This window comes from Ahaetulla prasina, chromosome 1 (genome assembly GCF_028640845.1).
Source record: "Ahaetulla prasina isolate Xishuangbanna chromosome 1, ASM2864084v1, whole genome shotgun sequence".
NCBI lineage: Eukaryota > Metazoa > Chordata > Lepidosauria > Squamata > Colubridae > Ahaetulla > Ahaetulla prasina.
Window position 1 is genome coordinate 229,900,960 of NC_080539.1, and position 18,023 is coordinate 229,918,982.

Here is an 18,023-nt window from a genome sequence, read left to right on the forward strand (position 1 = left end):
AGGTTGTGACATGTGCATGCACCAGATGGGGGCTCCAAGGTAACAGAACTAGTCAGGATTCCTTATGAAAAGCACACTTATAGTACACCAGCTGTCTAATTGCAAGGTTGTACTTCATCTGTTAAGTCTGCCCAACTTGACAGAGAAATAAAAAGTCAAAGAAAAGCATGTATTGTTTCTCAGGCAAGTTCAAACTGGAAATGGATAAATAATTGCATTCATTTTCTTTTCAAAAGAAAACCGAAACCCCTAGCCAAACATGCCTGAAAGGAAGAAAAAAAAATTCCACAATTCAGATATTCCAATGGCCCAATCAAAGATTTAGAAATCATCCTTACTATTTTGCTCTCATCAGTGAGGGATTTTACAGAGTTTAACTGCTTAATCTAGTTCTCTTGATTTATGTCAAGAGGATATAAACTTTCAATTTTTCATATAAATTGACTCCTGAAAAGTCTGATCAGCATTTCTTAGCTAAATATTATGTTATACAACAATTGTATGTCCGGACTGAAAAATGAAGAACATTTAGATATTTGAACCAGTGGAACAACTACTTACCTACAACTAGTCAGTAGTATTTACTAGAAGGCTTGTAGTAAAGCCTTTTTTACTACAAGCCTTCTTGTAGTAATTCCAAGACCTTTTATTCACTGCTGAATTATAAAAGATAGGTGTAGTTATTTCCCAAAATGAAAAAGAGACATCAAATATAGCAATTATTATTTACTCAAGAGCACTTCTTCATTTATTCTGGCATTTCATCACGTGTTGCCTGACACATATGTTGAATATTACAGGCAGGCTCCATTTAATCAAAGCACAATGGTTTCTGGCCACAGTGAATTTAATGATATAAATTATACAACAAGTTTTCTAAAAGTTTCAGTTAATTTATTTGGTTCAATATACAAAGTTTACATTGACTGCTAAAATGTAAACCAGATCACAATTTATAATAGGCACAGTTTTAGCACAATTTTAAAACCCCAGAAACTCTTGTTCTGATGACATATGAATTCAAAAACAGACTTAAGAGAACTTGAAGAATGCTTCCATTCTAGTACCTTTATACTATGTTACCAGGATAAGGCATCATCCCTCAAGCAAATACCTGGGCAGCTCCCTCTGATTCTGTATCTCAAGACATACATCCTCTAAGAGATATCTGGAAAGGGTATAAGTACAGATTGCTAGAATATAAAAGCAGCAAATATGCAAAAGGAGCATTTGTTGGAAACCGAATATGAACTGTTTCAGGCCCTAACTCCCTCATCCATTGGCAAAACTGTAGAACTATGGAAATTACCTAAAGGTTTCAACCCAAACTTCACGGAGTCCCTGGTTTCAATTCTAAAGCAGAAAAATTTTGAACGTTTCCTGAAGTTTTATTTTGAAATTTTTGTGGTCTCCGATCACCCATCGTTTTTTCTTTCTCTGAAGCTACCTGACTATTAACAGGAGCATTAGCTTCCTTCTGTTTCCACCACCTCACAGCTGCAAATGTCAAAGCAGCCAGGACTATAAGTGCAAAAATAATTCCAAAAACAATTCCAACAATTTTGGCAGATCCTGATCCTGATCCTGATCCCACTGTGGGAATTGTTTCTCTTTGGGTTGGGGACATTGGAGTGAAAGTAGTCTCATCTACTTCTGGAGGAGCAAGGGTAGGGGGAATTGGTGGGGGAGCAGGGGGTGGAAGAGGATCAATAGGAGGGACAGGAGGAATAGGAGGTCTAGTTGGTTTGGTAGTTGCTACAGTCTTGTCACAACGTGGAAGTGAAGGCTTCCATGTATTATCAGCATCACATCTAACCCAAGAGGCCCCTACCAAAGTATAGCCAGGATTGCATTCAAGTGTTACACTATCACCATATGTATAGTTAGGTTTATATAGAGTTGCCAATCTCCCGTTTCGGATGCTTGGTTTTGAACAACTGACTTTTTTACATTCAGGTGGTGGTGGACTCCACTGTCCATTGTTACCATCAGCTGCAACTACACAGGTAATTGTTGATTTTCCAATAAGGGAGTAATCAGCATCACACCGGTATGCAATAGATGAGCCCACAACATATGTATCGCTAGGATTAGCATCATACCTTCCATTGGAAATTATAGCAGGGCGACCACAAGGAATCTGTTCACAGAATGGAACGTCTCTGTGCCACCTAACTTCGCCTCCTCTTAGAATACATCGAAGGGTTCCTTCACCTATCATTCTGAATCCATAATCGCAGCTCAAGGTTGCTGTTTCACCAAGCCGGAGATCATCTGACAATGTTATTCTTCCATTTTCTAAATGGGGAACTGGACATCTCTTTCCTTGACATAATTCAGTAATCTTCGTCCACGTTCCATCTGCAGAGCATGTCAGAAGAGGACGCGCTCCAGATATAAATTCATAACCTGGGATGCAAACTAATCTCAAATTAGTTCCAGTAGGATAGTTGTCTTTTAGTTCTTCTGAACCTCTTAGTCTAGATCTGGGGGGTAAGGTTGGGGTTAAGCAATCGCACAAAACAGTGGAAGACAGGAACAGCAGGACCAAGACAACTGTCAGGACCTCATTGGAACAAGAAGAAAGACCCATCGGAATACCTAGAGAATCTGGAGACACATCCTCTGCCCCTATAAACAAAAATAGTTGAGTTTTGTGGAAGAATTGAAGCCGTTTGAATATTAACAAATGTTTTAAGCAAATATTTAGAAAGCATTACAAGCAAGTGGGTACATAATACCAGTTTTATATTATATTTGTGTTATAATATAAATATATAATGTATCTGCCACAGCTTCAGCTAGGCATGACCAATTTCTTGGAATCTGCAAGTACAGTATAAATATTATATATATACTATACTATATTTATAATATATTTGCAGACTCCAAGAAACTGGTCACACCTAACTGAAACTGTGGCAGATACATGTAGCAGACAAAGCTTAGCAATTTGTGTCTATTTTAAAATTTTGTCTTTTTATAATTTATAACCAATCATATTTGAAATTTAAAAAATTGTCATCTTTAGAAACTGCCCATCTCCTTCATAGAATGAATATGCCATTTTCTGTTGTATTGGGGTCTTGCCCATGGAATGTTACCAAACATGTTCATGCGTGCTTAACCTGGCTTTGCAAACCCATAATACATCTTGGAGACCAAAGTCCTCTAGTGTCCCGCTTGCAGAGATGAGATGAACCGCATCTTGAGAAGGAAGAGAAAACTGGCAAGTTGCAAATGAGAGGGAACAGCTGTCCACTTTTCTCCAACAGATCTTAGAATATGAGGACCGAAAATGGAACACCACCACTTTTCTGCTACAGGGACATGAGCAGCTTTGCACTCAATGTGAGACTTTCAAAAGTCCCAATGAACGAGGGTGGCATTTTGTGGCATGCCCCGCGTCACATTTGAGTTGATTGTCTCCAGAGAAAATGTTGCAAAGGCATGCTCTTCTGGAGCTATGCAGCAGGTGGTGGCCCTTCGGCAGGAATGCTTGCCATGTAACATCCCCAAATCAGTGGCAGAAAATGACAGGAAAATTACAAACACTGGTGGCCTTCCTCTTTCATGACAGAATTCCCTTCCCAAGCTGCCTTTTGGGGATCTAGGCCTGGCCTGTTCTGGTTAGCGATGGTGGCTCTACATGCCTGCGAATTAATTGGGCCTACAAGGCTCCCTGTGAACAATTTCTAGGGAAATCCTTCCCAAAGACCCTGCACTTGTTCTGGTTTCTCCCAGGACACCTCCAACTGGAAGCCCTCTGTCCCAGGCCCACTACAACCTCTTGGTACACACCTGGATCCTCCAGGGTCCAGGTCTCTGACAGGTCTCAGTCACAGCTCCACTTATGTCTCCTGGTGGGCAGCTTCTGGTCTCCAGGGCCTATACAGCAAAGAACAGCTACTGCTGGACCATTTTAGGCCTCTGCATCCCTCCTGCTGGGCCTTTCCCCCAGCTCTGCACAGCAATACTAAAGCAGCACCAGACAGCCTTTCGGTAGTCAAGGCTGTGCTTAACAATGTTTTCAGGGGCATGGAGATGCAAAATGGGCAGGATTATGTGTGGCTGGTTTGAGCCTGATTCGTTGATTCTTCTCTTTTTAAAGGTGATTTTTAAAAAAATTATTATTGTGAAAATGGCTGAATGGGCTCGTTTGATCACAAAGGGAACTACAATTACTTTGATAAAAGAATGGAAATCCTTTATGGACTATTTCGCTGAAAGTAGATACAAATGAATTGCTGATTTAGGGGTTTGATTTTTTAAAAAAAGCTTGTTTATGGGAAAAAGGGAAGTATGACAGAATGTAGCTGGTAATAGCTATGTTTGTGGTGCTGCAAAGATTGCAAGTCGCCTCTGTAAATATCATTCTTGCTCTTTTGTTATTTACCATTTCTTTTACCATGTTGTGATCTTTTCTATTTCTTCTTGGTTTCTGTGGTTTTATAACTTCATAAAATTTTCTTTTAGGTGATATTTCAGAGCACAGGCTAGCATTTTTGTTTATTTCGCATCTCAGGGGAAAACCAACCTGAGAGCAGGTCGGTGAGGGTGCACGAAGCATCAGTTGGGATGTAGAACTGGAGTGGAAAATGCTACTTAGCAGCTGCAAACCAATGGAAGACGCTGCAATTGTTGTTACACAACTCTGTGAAGAAGTGAGCCAGGAAATGAAATTAACCGCTGTGGGATCTTTACAGGCCTACTATTTAACTGACAAGCACAGAAGTGTGAACTATTATATTTCAAATGCATCCTCAAGGTGATTGGAAAACTTGGCAGACCTCAGTGTGAATGCTGGAATGCAGGAAGGTTAGTTTGGAAGATGTTCATGGCTGACATTCTTCAGCTTTGCGAATGTAAATCAAAAAGCACAAAGAATCAGTGGGGACTGATCACATAATATGCTTCTCAGTCTACAGGATGTATTGTTGTCTGTGCATCAGTCTCAATTCCTATGAAGTTAGTGGAGAGCCTGGAGTGTTTTTATAGCTGCAGGCAAATCTAGGTCCCCAATCTAGCTTTCCAAACAATGATGAAAGGATCATCTTTCTGTTCCCTTTGTTCTCAGGAAAAGATATGGTTCTGTAAGGGTATAAATGATGTATGAAATATAAAGAAAAACCTAGCCCCAGATGAACAGAGCAAAGGAAGCACTTAATGCTTTAATGTGTTATTTATCCATTTGTTAATTGGCACTGTCTTTAGACAAATTGCCTTTGTGAAGCAAAAACAAAACCTCAAGAGCCTAATAAATAATCCCTTATTTCACCCATATCTTTTCTTCTCAAGCAGATGCATGTTCTCTTTCCATCACACCACATTTGCTTGTGCGTGTGTGCGCGCACGCTCATGCATGCGGGCCTTCTCAAGAGTCCCTTCTTTTTATCCATCTGACATATTTCTTCCTTGCTGATGTGGTGAAATGAAAAGCTGTGGGAGACACACACTCAAAATGTTTTGTCTCTAGAGACCGAAACATTGAGAGGAACTCCAGAACATTCTGTTCTTCCTGAATACAACACCAGGATGGCCATCCTGGGGTGGTCCAGCAATTTTCCAGAAGTAAAGCTTTCCAGAAGAGGAAGTGGTTTTTGACATGAGCAATTACTTTCATGGCACACAAAATTCTTTCTCTTTGACTGGGTTTGCAAAACACACTAACCCGTGGTTAATTGAAACTATACTGTATTGAATGAACCCGATTCCCTGAGTTCTTCATACAGCAAACAACTGAACACAGACTATAGTGAGCCACAAACTAACAAAGCGCATCGCATCTTGATCTGGTATTACAAAGCCAGCACTGATTACAATATGAGAAGAAGGCAATAACATTAGCCTTTCTAAACCTTGAGAAGTTCTCCATCCATGTCATTATTTTCCAGCACACAGGGAAAACCAATTACTGCCAAGTTGTTGGAAATACCGTGAATTGAATCTCGGATCTTTTGCACAGAGAAAATGTCATCTAAGCTGTTCAGAGGATGAGAATGGTGTGATTTAGCTAGTTTACAATGTGAGGTGGGCCTGCCATAAGCTTGTAGAAACACCGAACTCATTGCATTGGGAAGCATAATTGGTGACATGGTCTGGTGAAAAGCATGTCCAATTGGTTGCAACTTCACAGGAATGTATGGGATACAAAGGTCCTTACATTCAGGGAACAAAAGTTGAGGCATAGCCTAGTGAAACCTAGTGTTGACAGAAGAAGAAGGAGAAGAAGAAGAAGAAGAAGAAGAAGAAAAAAAAGAAGAAGAAGAAGAAGAAGAAGAAGAAGAAGAAGAAGAAGAAGAAGAAGAAGAAGAAGAAGAAGAAGAAGAAGAAGAAGAAGAAGAAGAAGAAGAAGAAGAAGAAGAAGAAGAAGATAGGAGCAGTAGGATTTTGGTCTTAAACATTTAAAATGCCTTAACTGCAATTAAATAAGTGTCTCAGGCTGTTATGTTTCAAGAATAACTCTTTATTCTTGAACTCTTTGATTCTAAATTACTTATGAGAGAACCGATTGATGTAGTGGTTGAGGTGCCAGATCTAAACAAGGAAATCATGAATTCTAGCCTGCTTTGGGCACAAAGCCAGCTAGGTGATCTTGGGCCAGTCACTCACTTTTAGCCCTAGGAAACAGGCAATGGCAAACCACTTCTGAAAAACCTTGCCAAGAAAATTGCAGGGACTTGTCAAGACAGTTGCTGTCAACACTGACTCAAAGGCACTGATAAATAAATAAATACTGGTTTGATGATACCATTAAAATCCTGCCAAGCAATCCTTTCTCTACATTCACCTCTTTCTAGCTCTCAGAGTCTTCCTACTACAGAGTCCTGCAGTATAAAAATATACTACAAAATATAGTTCGTAATAAGGAAAGAAACGAGGATTCAAGGCAGCATTTATAGAAGCAAAATTATTGAATGAAAATTATATAATATATATAATAGAATAATTATATAAAAATTATATCATTATATAATCAAAGTGGATTTTGTGGATTTCACCTTCACCTCTGGAGAGTGATTTGTAATTTGTACAAATTTAATAATTTATAGAAATTATTAGAGGAACAGTTTCCAATTTTCACATGGAATTTATTATTTTAGTGCAGTTTGTTGCCTTCAATTGAAATGATCCTTCCTCGCTTTGTCTGGGACTGTTAGCAGCTGCAGATGTCTTCCAGACCTGCAATAGGTTTTTTGTAAGCATGAGGAGGGACATTATATTTCTTTGTTTCTCCTGTTTCAACATTTCACTTCATTTTCACTGAAGTGTCTCTTCAGTTCTTGATCCAGGGATGTGTAATTGGTCCTTGTTCAGTGTTTACATGAGACAGATGGAGCACATTGTACTGGGAATATGAGGAATTGCAGATGTGCCATTGAGCCTTTTTTAAAACATAGAAATGGGGAACGGGAATGGCTTTATTAATAAACTAAATTCATTCCGTGCATTCTCAATTTACGGTGACAAAAGGACTTGCTGTGCTTTGCGAGGATTCCGCCGTCACATGGTACCACAGAATGAATGGTGGCGTGACCTTACCCCATCTTTACACATTATGTTGTTAACATCATCAGAGCCCGCAACCACACTGCTGTTCCCTGTCCAATATGCATTGATTATGCACCAGTAAATATTTGAAAAATGATTCTATTCTAAAGAAATGGGGTGTAGTAGCTGATCTACAAGCAGCTGCACATATGAAGCTTCCAGTCTTGCCTGTTTATTATGCATTATAATTATGATTATTTATATCAGCCTCATCATCCAAGTTTTTAGAAAAAAGGATTCCCAGAGCCAAACATGTATAATCAATAACTTGTTTAAAAAAATATCCTTATCTGCAGACTTTGTCAATCAAGAATGATATATGGAGTCGTGTCTGAGTAGTTTCCGTTAGTGTTCTTCACCTATTGTTCTGACCCAAGTCACACAGGCAAGAGCGGATGCTGGTATAGTATGTTTACTGCACAAATATACGTAAATCAAGCAGTTTTCCAAAGCAACATGACAGCCCCCAAACTTTTCCACACTTATACTAGTAAAGCTCAGCACCAATTTCCCCAAGGGCAGCCACCCACAATCAGCAAAAGCATACTTCTAAGGACAAAGTTGGTATCCTCAAAGTAAGAGCAAAGTCCAAAGTTCACAGTGCAGGGTCCGAAATCCACAAGGCAAGAGCAAGGTCGGAAACCTACAGGGCAGGATCTGAAGTCCACAAGAACAAGGTCTGAAGTCCACTGTTAAGTTTGGGCAATTAAGAGGCAGGAGACGATACAAGTGACAACAGCTCTTTAGTTTAGTGATCCCAGCGAAAACCAACAGGTAAAACCCCTCTTTAAATAGTAATTTGGCTGAGGCACCAACCAATCAGCAACGTGCTTTTTTCCCGCCTAAAATTCAAATACATTACACTGCTCCCCTCCCAGAACACATTATACCATATTTACATAATTTCTGCATAACATTTGCATGCTATCTCTCCACATAGTCACGCAGGTAGACAGGGCGTCTCCTAACTCTTTCTGACCTGCGCAATTCATTCCCTGGGAGTGAGTCGAGCTGGTCGGAGGGACTGTTTGTTCCTCCCAGCTCCTTCTCTGGGCCCTCCGGCCTTGGATTATTTGCAGAGTCGTCCCTGCTGTCCTCTGGAGGAACTGGTTGGCGTCGCTGGACTTCTTCAGCCTCAGCTAAGTCCTCTGACCGCCTCGGGGTTGAGCTAGCTGTTGGTTCAAATATTTGGTAGTCAGGGTCTGGCTGTTTGGTTTCTGGATCGTTTTGTATTCTTTTTCGTAACTGATCTATGTGGCGTCTCCATACTCGGCCATCCCCCATGTCCGCTAAGTATGACTTTGGGCCCGTCACTCCTACAATTGTTCCCCTAAGCCACGCTGGGCCCTCACTATAGTTATGTGCCCATACCGGGTCGCCTGTTGTCATTGTTCTGGTTTTTCCTTTCGTGCCTTGGTATCCATCCGGGGAGTATGTTGGGTTTAACCGATCTAGGGGGCACCAGAGTCTTCTACCCATTAATAACTCCGATGGGCTGCGACTGGTGGTCACACAGGGCGTTCTATGTTGGACTGCCAGGAAGGTATCAATTTTGGATTGCCAATCTCCTGGGCTAATTCTAGATAGCGCTTCCTTGGCACTGCATACGAAACGTTCTGCAAGTCCGTTCGTCGCCGGGTGGAAAAGTGCCGACAGGACATGTCAGATGCCCTCTCCTGCCAAGTACCCCTCAAACTGGGTGGCCGTGAATTGCGGGCCGTTATTGGACACTAGGGTGTCGGGTAACCCGTGTGTAACAAATAGATGCCTCAAGACTGTGATTACTGCTTCCGCTGTTGTGGTTTTCATTAGTAAAATTTCTAACCACTTCGAGTAGGCATCTACCACAATTAAAAAGGTCTGCCCATGGAACGGCCCGGCAAAATCTATGTGGATCCTGGACCACGGACCCTGGGGTTTCTCCCATTCCCTGATGGGGGCTGTTGGGGGTAGTGGCCTTGATTCCTGACAAGCTTGGCCTTTCCCTACCCGGTCACTAATGTCTTTATCCATTTGTGGCCACCACACATAACTTCTCGCTAGGCTTTTCATCCTCACAATCCCTGGGTGGCCCACATGCAATAGCTCCAATACATGCCCTCTTAATTTCTCCGGAATAACCACTCTATCCCCCCATAATAGACAACCCCCTTGTACCGACAGTTCCGAACGCTTCTTTGTAAACTCTTTGAAACGATCCCCCAGTGCAGCGGGCCATCCCCTCTGCACCCAACCAATCACAGTCCTTACAATAATATCTTTGTAAGATGCCCTAGTCACTTCCGTGGATGTGACTTGGCCAGAGTCTAAAGAATCAATTAACAAGACAGGCGTCCCTGGGGTCGGGTCTTCAATAGTCTCTGGCAACGGGCATCTACTTAAAGCATCCGCATGTCCCAAGTCCTTGCCCGGTCGGTGAGACAGTTTGTACGAATATGCTGCCAGGAAAATAGTCCAACGGGTCAGCCTGGGTGATAATGCAACCGGTGTTGGATGGTCCCCTGCCAAGAATCCTAATAAAGGTCTGTGGTCTGTGACTATTTCAAATTGCCGCCCAAACAGGTATTCGTGGAATTTTTTAACCCCAGAGACTATAGCAAGGGCTTCCCGATCTAGTTGGTTATAGTTCCTTTCTGCTGCGGACATCGTGCGGGAAAAATATGCGATAGGGGCTTCTGAACCGTTCGGTAACCTGTGGCTGAGGACAGCCCCTACCCCGTAGGGTGATGCATCACAAACTAGTACTAGTGGCAACGTCCCATTGTACTGAATTAACAGGCTATCGCTGGACAGAAGTTTCTTAACGCCTTCAAATGCCTTAGCCTTAACCCTGCCCCAAGTCCATACAGATTTTTTCGCCAGCAGTTTATGTAGCGGTTCAGCTACCGTTGCCTTATTTTTTAAAAATACCGCATAGAAGTTTATAAGCCCCAAAAATGCTTGAAATTCTGTTTTGTTTTTTGGGGGTGGGGCCTTTCTAATGGCTCGCACTTTGCTCTCAGTTGGGTGGATGCCTTCCTTATCTATCCTGTAACCCAAGAATTCTACAGATTCAACTCCTATCTGACATTTGTTGAGTTTAGCTTTAAGCCCCGCAGACCTGAAAATGCCCAAAACCTTCCGCAATTTGACCCCTAATTCTTCCAAGTTTTCTGCTGATATCAGTACATCGTCGAAATATGGAACTACTCCCGGTAGACCTTGTAGGAGCCGTTCCATTAGGTTTTGGAATAACCCGGGGGCTACACTAACTCCGAACTGAAGTCGAATGCATTTAAACGCGCCCCAGTGTGTGACAATCGTCTGTGCTTCGGCCGTTTCATTGTCAACTGGTAGTTGTTGGTAGGCTTGAGCCAGGTCGAGTTTGGCAAAAACCTGTCCCTGTCCTAACGAGTGCAACAAATGTTGCACTATGGGGACGGGGTAAGCACTCTTTTGCAATGCCTTGTTAAGCGTTGCCTTATAGTCAGCACAAATACGGACCGATCCGTCCGGTTTGATTGGGGTCACTATTGGTGTCTCCCATTTTGCATGGTCGACAGGGACTAGTATTCCCTGGTTTACTAGTTTGTCTAATTCCCTGTCAATCTTGGGTTTGAGAGCGAACGGAACTCTCCTAGCTTTTAATCTAATGGGAGCTACCTGGGGGTCTAAATTGAATGAGATGGGGGTCCCCACGTACTTGCCCAGGCTGTCTTGGAAAACGTCCTCGAATTCTCTCAACAATTCGTCCTTCAAGTTGACTCCATTGCTGTGGATCCCGGTGATGCCCATTCCTAAGGCTCAAAACCAGTCCAGTCCCAGTAAGCTGGGCAGGCTTCTGTCAATGATGGTGATCGGCAGGGTTTTCTTGAATTGTCCATATCTTACTCTGACCATTGTGGCTCCTTTAACAGGGATCCGGTTTCCCTGGTAGTCTTGCATTCTCAGCTTTTGGGGTTGCAGCTGTCGTTTCACAACTTCTGGTAGGTCTCGTGCGATCGTGTCCCAGGACATAATCGTGATTGATGAGCCAGTATCCACCTCCATTTTACACTGCACTCCTTCGATGTAGGTCTTAGTGAATATTTTCTTTTCTAGCCGTGTTGATGCGTGGCCCACTCGCACAGTGGTGTGATTCGACTTCGCACCTTTTTTGAACTGGCCAATCCCTGGCCGCTTCGCGGAACTGGCGCCCTGTTGATTGGTCCGGTTTAAATTTTTGGCGGGAAGGTTGGGAGGCGCGGCAGGCCTGAGCTATATGTCCTTTCTTTTCACACCACCGACAAATTGTGTCCTTGAACCTGCAATTCTGTCGTTGGTGTTGGCCTCCGCAACTTACGCACTCGTCACGGTTGCCTCTTTCCGGCCTCCCGGTGTGGAAAACCTCTTCCTCTTCTTCCTCTTCCCATTCTGCCTGGATCTCTTCACTGTGGACCGGCATTGCTTTCGCTGAGGGACTTTGTGCGTTCGGCTTCTGTAAGGTTTCCACCATTTTGGTGGACATCTTGTGTGCCCTGGCCTCATCCAGGGCTATTGCCAGGGTTAGGTTGCTTTTCGACAGCAGCCGCCTCTGTAGTCGGATGTCCCTGACCCCACAAATGAGTTGTTCTAATAAAGTGTCCTCCAAGTCCCTATACTCACAGTGGGTTGCGGCTTTCCTTAATGTGGCCATGTACACGCTTATTGATTCGCCCTCTCGCTGAACTCTTTGCCTTAACTCGAACCATTGCACGAACTTCGACGGCACCGGCGCGTAGTGTGCTCGTAACGTCGTCTGTAGCACTGGCCATGGCACCGACTGGACAGGTGTTGGTTCTGACAGCGATTCGGCGGTATCAAAGACTTCTGGCCCACAGTGGCTCAGGAAGTACGCGCGCTTCCGATTATCCGATACTCCTTGCAGTTCGTTGGCTTCGAGGAAACACTCGAAACGAGCCATGTACAACCCCCATTTCTCCTTGGCTGGGTCGAATGGCGCTGGCGGTGTATAGCTAGACATCGCTATGTATCCGCTCTGGATGATTGGCTGGGTTTGAAACTAAGTTGCTCTTTCAGCTCTTTTCCTAGTCTCGCTGTCTCCAATATCCCACCTTCGTCGCCAATGTTAAGTTTGGGCAATGAAGAGGCAGGAGACGATACAAGTGACAACAGCTCTTTAGTTTATTGTGATCCCAGCAAAAACCAACAGGCAAAACCCCTCTTTAAATAGTAATTTGGCTGAGGCACCAGCCAATCAGCAACGTGCTTTTTTCCTGCCTAAAATTCAAATACATTACATCCACAAAACAAGGTCCAGAATCCACAAAGCCAAAGCAAGACCCAACATCCAAAATGCAAGTTCCAAAGTTCACAAAGTCAAAGATAATGCATACGTAGCAGACATAAATGGTTGTTCTTGTCCAACACACCTTCCTTTATGCCTGGCTAAGTCACCCCAAATTTGGTGGGGGGGTTTTAGGAGGGGCAAGGCTGTTTCCTTGCTGACCTCTTCTGTGCTTCCCTACATTCTGCTCTTTTCTCCCATGGATCAAACAGGGTGGCAGCTATTCCTCACCAGAAGCTGTCTATTGCTGCTCATCAATGCTAACCATTGGCAGCCAATCCTCCCCCTCTTCTAGTACAGGCAGCTGACCATCCAATCAACCATTCCCCTCAAGCCCAAACTGGCCTGGGACTGTGTCTTCCTCAGTCCCTGGGCTCTCGGGACACTCCTGGGGATTCATGTCATCCCCATCTAATGGCCCCAGTTCCTGTTCATCTTCCTCCTTCGAACCAACTTCCAATGGGGCCATCACACCAGTGATGGGTTGCTGCCGGTTCACCCCGAATTGGGCAAACCGGTAGCAGCGGCAGCGGGAGGCTCCGCCCACCCGCCCAGACATCTCTGCACATGTGCAGAAGCGTTGCGCCCACAAGCGAACTGGTAGCAGCTGAAATTGAAACCCACTACTGCATCACACCTATAGACAGACTCTTGCTAGATCAAAGCCGCTATTTGCATCTGAGAACTGCTAGGAAAAAGCCGCTTTAACCCTCTTCCTGCCAACCAAACTTTCCAAGATCTCCTGCACCTTTGCCCTTCCTCCTGGGAATTCAGACTAATTCACCACAGACTTAGAATTTAAACCACCATACAAAAGAGGAAAAATGATGGGGGAGGGAAAAGGGGAAAATACCTAATCTCTTCATTATTTTTTCTATAATAAATAGCTTGATATAATTCAGCCAAAAGACAAATCTAATGGATTGAGCATTGGGGCACTGCTGATGGAATGATCAGGTTATACAGAGAATCTAGGGACCAGGATATAAGCACAAGGATAAAGGAATAAGTTTTTTCTAAGTCAGTCAGTTTAGTGTAGTGGCATCAGGCCAGAAAACCAGTAGACTAAGAGCTCAAATCCCACCTCAGCAGTGAAAACCAGGATTTTAGGGTTGTATTGTCAGGTTGGTTAAGCAGTTAGAGAACAGAAGGAAGAAATAGGATTAGGATAGCTAAGAACAGCTTCTATGGCAGTAGCAGAGTTTTCATGGTTTATTGGAGCGATACAAGATAACTGGAACTCTCGGCTTCCGGGTGGCGCCATCTTTCTCGCTGGGTGCCAATTTATGGCACTCCGCATTGAATACCGTAAAAGCCGGATTTAACAACTGATCCAGGCTTCATTTCTCTCTCTGGTTGAAAGAGAGAGACAGAGCAAGGGGGAGGAATTGGGTAGATTCCCCTAGTGGCTTTGTTTTTGTAATACAAAGTCCTGAACGGTGAATCCCCTTATTTACCCCTCCCCCACCTCCAGTATTCTCTGCGCTCCTGAAAAAGCAGGAAAAGAGGAAGATGTCCACTTCTGCTAGCAATTGATTTTTTTTGTGGATACGAAAAGCAGGCGGAACAAATGTGAGGAGCAATTATTGGTTTGCAAGTATTTTTGATTTTCTGACTTCCTCCCCCCCTTCAGTCTCGTTTTAGAGAAACTGAAAGCAGAGCGATACATCAAAGGGAGCTTTGCTGTTGAATCGAAACTGAATGGAGATTTTATCTTATTGTGTTTGACTGTGGACTGTTGGATTATATTACGCTGTTTAAGTACGTTACAAGGGGATTCTCAGCAGGAATTTTGTTATGGAGGTTCTTTCAGAAGAATGGGTTCGGGACGTTATACAGGACTACACAGAAAGAATGTATTTAATTATTCAAAAATACAAATTGATAAAAATGGGGCGTTTTGGATGAGAGTTTGGAGCAAATTAACCAGTGCAATTATTCGGAAAATGGAATGGAGGATATACAAATAAAAGTGGATAAATATGAAGATTTGATCGTGAAGAAACAAGGTGATCTAAAGAAGTTTTCTTTAAATAGTTTGGATGAGCTGCCTGAATTTGTGCTACAGGAGATTGTCCCTCAAATGGAAAAGACTCATAAGCTTAATGTTTCCCAAGAGTTCTCTTTTTGGACTGATGGAATATACGGCAGTAATTTTTGGATTTCTGGACATAAGGAATTACTAGGAAATATTGTGATTGACTTTTTAAAAGGAGCAACGAAGGAAAGACAGAGATTAATGCACCAAAAAAAATGGCAAGAGACAATAGAATTATTTTTGAAACAAGGTTTTTAAAATATTAATAGATAAAATATTTGTGTCCCGAAAGAATTATATGGTTATATGGTTATAGAAGCTATAAGGAGATATTCTCTGAATTGGATTGGATTTTTACGTTTTAGCTGGTTTTAAATATTTTAGGATTAATTTGTTCTACTGATTTATATATTTTATTATTGTTTATTGTTAATTTTTTGAAGGATTTGGTTATGTAAGGAGGAAGTCAGAGCTAGAGAGGGAGAATTGGTATAATAGTTTTGGGAAAAAAAATTTTTTTTTTAGCATATGTTTGTTTTATTTTTAACTATACCTTGTGTTTGTTCCGGGAAGCCAGGGGGGAGGGGGAGGGGGTTTGTGAAGGGAAAGGGGTTGGGGGGAAAGGGGGGAAAAATTTTTGTAAAACTTTTTGAATAAAAAAAAAAAAAAAAAAAGATAACTGGAACTCTCTTGGGAAGAGATATTGTAAATGCTTCTTATATTCACAATATGGGAAGTGAGGCCACTTTGGATATTTGTGTTCAGCCTGAACTTAAAAATTCCCACCCGCTCCAGGAAACCAGATCTTTAGGATTCTTAAAGAAGCTGACCGCACACAAAGCTTATTGTCTAACATCTTCAGTATTAGCAATGTTAGCAATAGTAAATCCAATTTCCTGTTTCTGTTAGTATTGGGGGTGGTGGTGGTGGAAATCCCAGTGATGGATGACTGGTTAAATGCACATGGGCCATCCATAAAAACAAAATGAAGTAATTGTATGGAAGAAAAGTTCAGAGTGATGATAACTCCTATGTTTAGTTGACTGGTAACCTGCGTCACCTCACATTGCAGAGCTGGCAAGAAGCCCGACTCATACTGTAGTTGAAAAACCAGCTATGAGTCACTTCTCTTTATACAGTACATCAGTCTTCACTTAGAACCACCATTTTGAAGATCTGTCTTAGCCCTGAAATTCTGGAATGTGACAAATATATATTATCGAAGATATATAGATGGAGGTAATACGTCTTTGAGAAATGTGTTAAAAGTCAGATGGATTCATAGCTCAAGATGATGCTGGAGCATACTGATAAGGCAATATATTTGAAAGTTGTTGTAGGAAACTTCCTAAATCTCTCAGATAGGCCTAAGCCTGACATAAATGGTGCAGAGTCAAATACCGTAGTGGATTGCGAAAAAGAACAGATCATAAATCAGATGGAACAGTATTATAATTACTTATTTCACTGATGAAATCTCCCATAAAGTGAGATGTACAGTATAGCAAAGGTCATTAAGTCTTAACCAGAATATAACTCAGTACTGTCAAAACGCCTGACTGATTCTCCAGGGTCACTTGATTTTCTTTTTCCAATTAGTGAGGCTGGAAATGGGGGGGGGGGGAAGAGAGAGAGAGAGAGAGAGAGAGAGAGAGAGAGAGAGAGAGAAATACTTCATTTTGAGGTAGGTTAATTTAGGACGCCTATCTGACTCTTGATTATTCCAAGAGCTTCAAAATAACATGGATTTCTTCCTCAGCAGGGTGAATAACAAGGAACTTCCCGTTCTTTAAAATGTGAGAACAGTAGTGGCCATGATGCCTTCATATTTGTTGATATGAAATATCAACAAATTGTCAATTGTACTCTACCTTTTATGTATGCATTTAGTATACCGTAGTGTCCTGTTTATACATTCCTGTGGGGATTCACATCTTGCACATGTGAGTCATATTTCTGTAAATGAACACAAATCCAGGATTAGTACAGAAGATGGGTTTTGATCAATACAAGCCTTCTTGGGAAGACTGCAGTAAGTCCAGGATGTCAGTTATCGCTCCACATGTATGACCAAATCAGACTCTCAAGTACAGAACGTAGTGATTACTTTGTTAAGTAGTTTAGCCACATTGTACCAGTTTATCTAGTTTGTATACATCTTATTCAGGTGTCCACTCCCTGCATAATTAGTAAGCTATGAAAGAAAAGGAATCATATAATGCAAGGGTTGGTAGGGACTTTAGAGCACACAACACTCCTTTGCAGGAAGTTAATACTTCAGCACCCCTGACAGGCAATCATCTAGTCTTTTCAGTAAAGGAAAGACCATCGCCTTTTGAAGTACTTTGTTCCAATTGTTGAACAGCATTTCCCTTTAAGAAGCATCATTTTCTTCTTCCTGACCTCACATTCACATTTCTACCTCTGAGCTCCATCACCTTATATGCACTGGTGGTTGCTTGTTCATAGCCGGGAGTTTGTTCTATTGTTTAAGCTTCCCGTACTAATTAATTGATTGATTGATATCCTGGATTATTTTTTTAATAAGCAACTAAAAGTGGAGAACCTATCTAATATTCTTTCCTCCTCCTATTTTGCCCACAACAACTATGGTGTGTTGGGCTGAGAGGGAGCGTGGCTGGTCCAAAGTCACCCAGATGGCTTTCATGCCTAAGCAGGACTAGAACTCACACTCTCCTGGTTACTATGCTGTAAGAAGGTTTCTAAATTATGCAAAGAGCTTCTAAAAGTCAAAGTAGAAAAATCTCCCCCACTTTTTCTGCCTAAGATATCCCCCAATTTAATAGCAGCCCACTGTCAGCCAGAAAGCCATAAATGTACTAAATGGTATCAGGGACATCACTATTAACACAGCACCATATTGCAATGTGGAAATTATGTACAGAGCTGGAGTAGAGACTACATTGATAATATCCATGGAAGTTAAGAACCATATCAATGTTACCTAAGTTATTTCTACTTAGTTATACAGTACTTAAGGAGAGAGTGTATTTCAACTAGTTAGAGATGCTTGACATTCTAGAACAAAGTTCTCCAACATTTCCAGCTTTGTGGACCAGCGTGGGTGGGTGGGTGGCTGGGAGATAGCTCATGCAAGCAGTTGGCAAG

General features: G+C 42.2%; 1 protein-coding gene across 1 annotated transcript; it reads right to left on the bottom strand.

The window, feature by feature from the left end:
* Nucleotides 1-1,330: 1,330 nt before the first annotated feature.
* Nucleotides 1,331-13,325, bottom strand: LOC131201734 (membrane cofactor protein-like). Its single transcript, XM_058189931.1, has 2 exons — nt 13,202-13,325; nt 1,331-2,631 (listed from the first exon to the last, which is right to left on the bottom strand). Exons 1-2 carry the CDS (start codon nt 13,323-13,325, stop codon nt 1,331-1,333), a joined length of 1,425 nt encoding a protein of 474 aa, XP_058045914.1.
* Between the last annotated feature and the right edge of the window lie 4,698 nt (nt 13,326-18,023).

Coding starts and splice junctions, on each gene's coding strand:
- LOC131201734 (XM_058189931.1), bottom strand. CDS start 13,325: ATGGCCCCATTGGAAGTTGGTTCGAAGGAGGAAGATGAACAGGAACTG. Junction 2,632..13,201: donor TGAGGAAGACACAGTCCCAG/GCCAGTTTGGGC, acceptor TTTTGTTTATAG/GGGCAGAGGATGTGTCTCCA.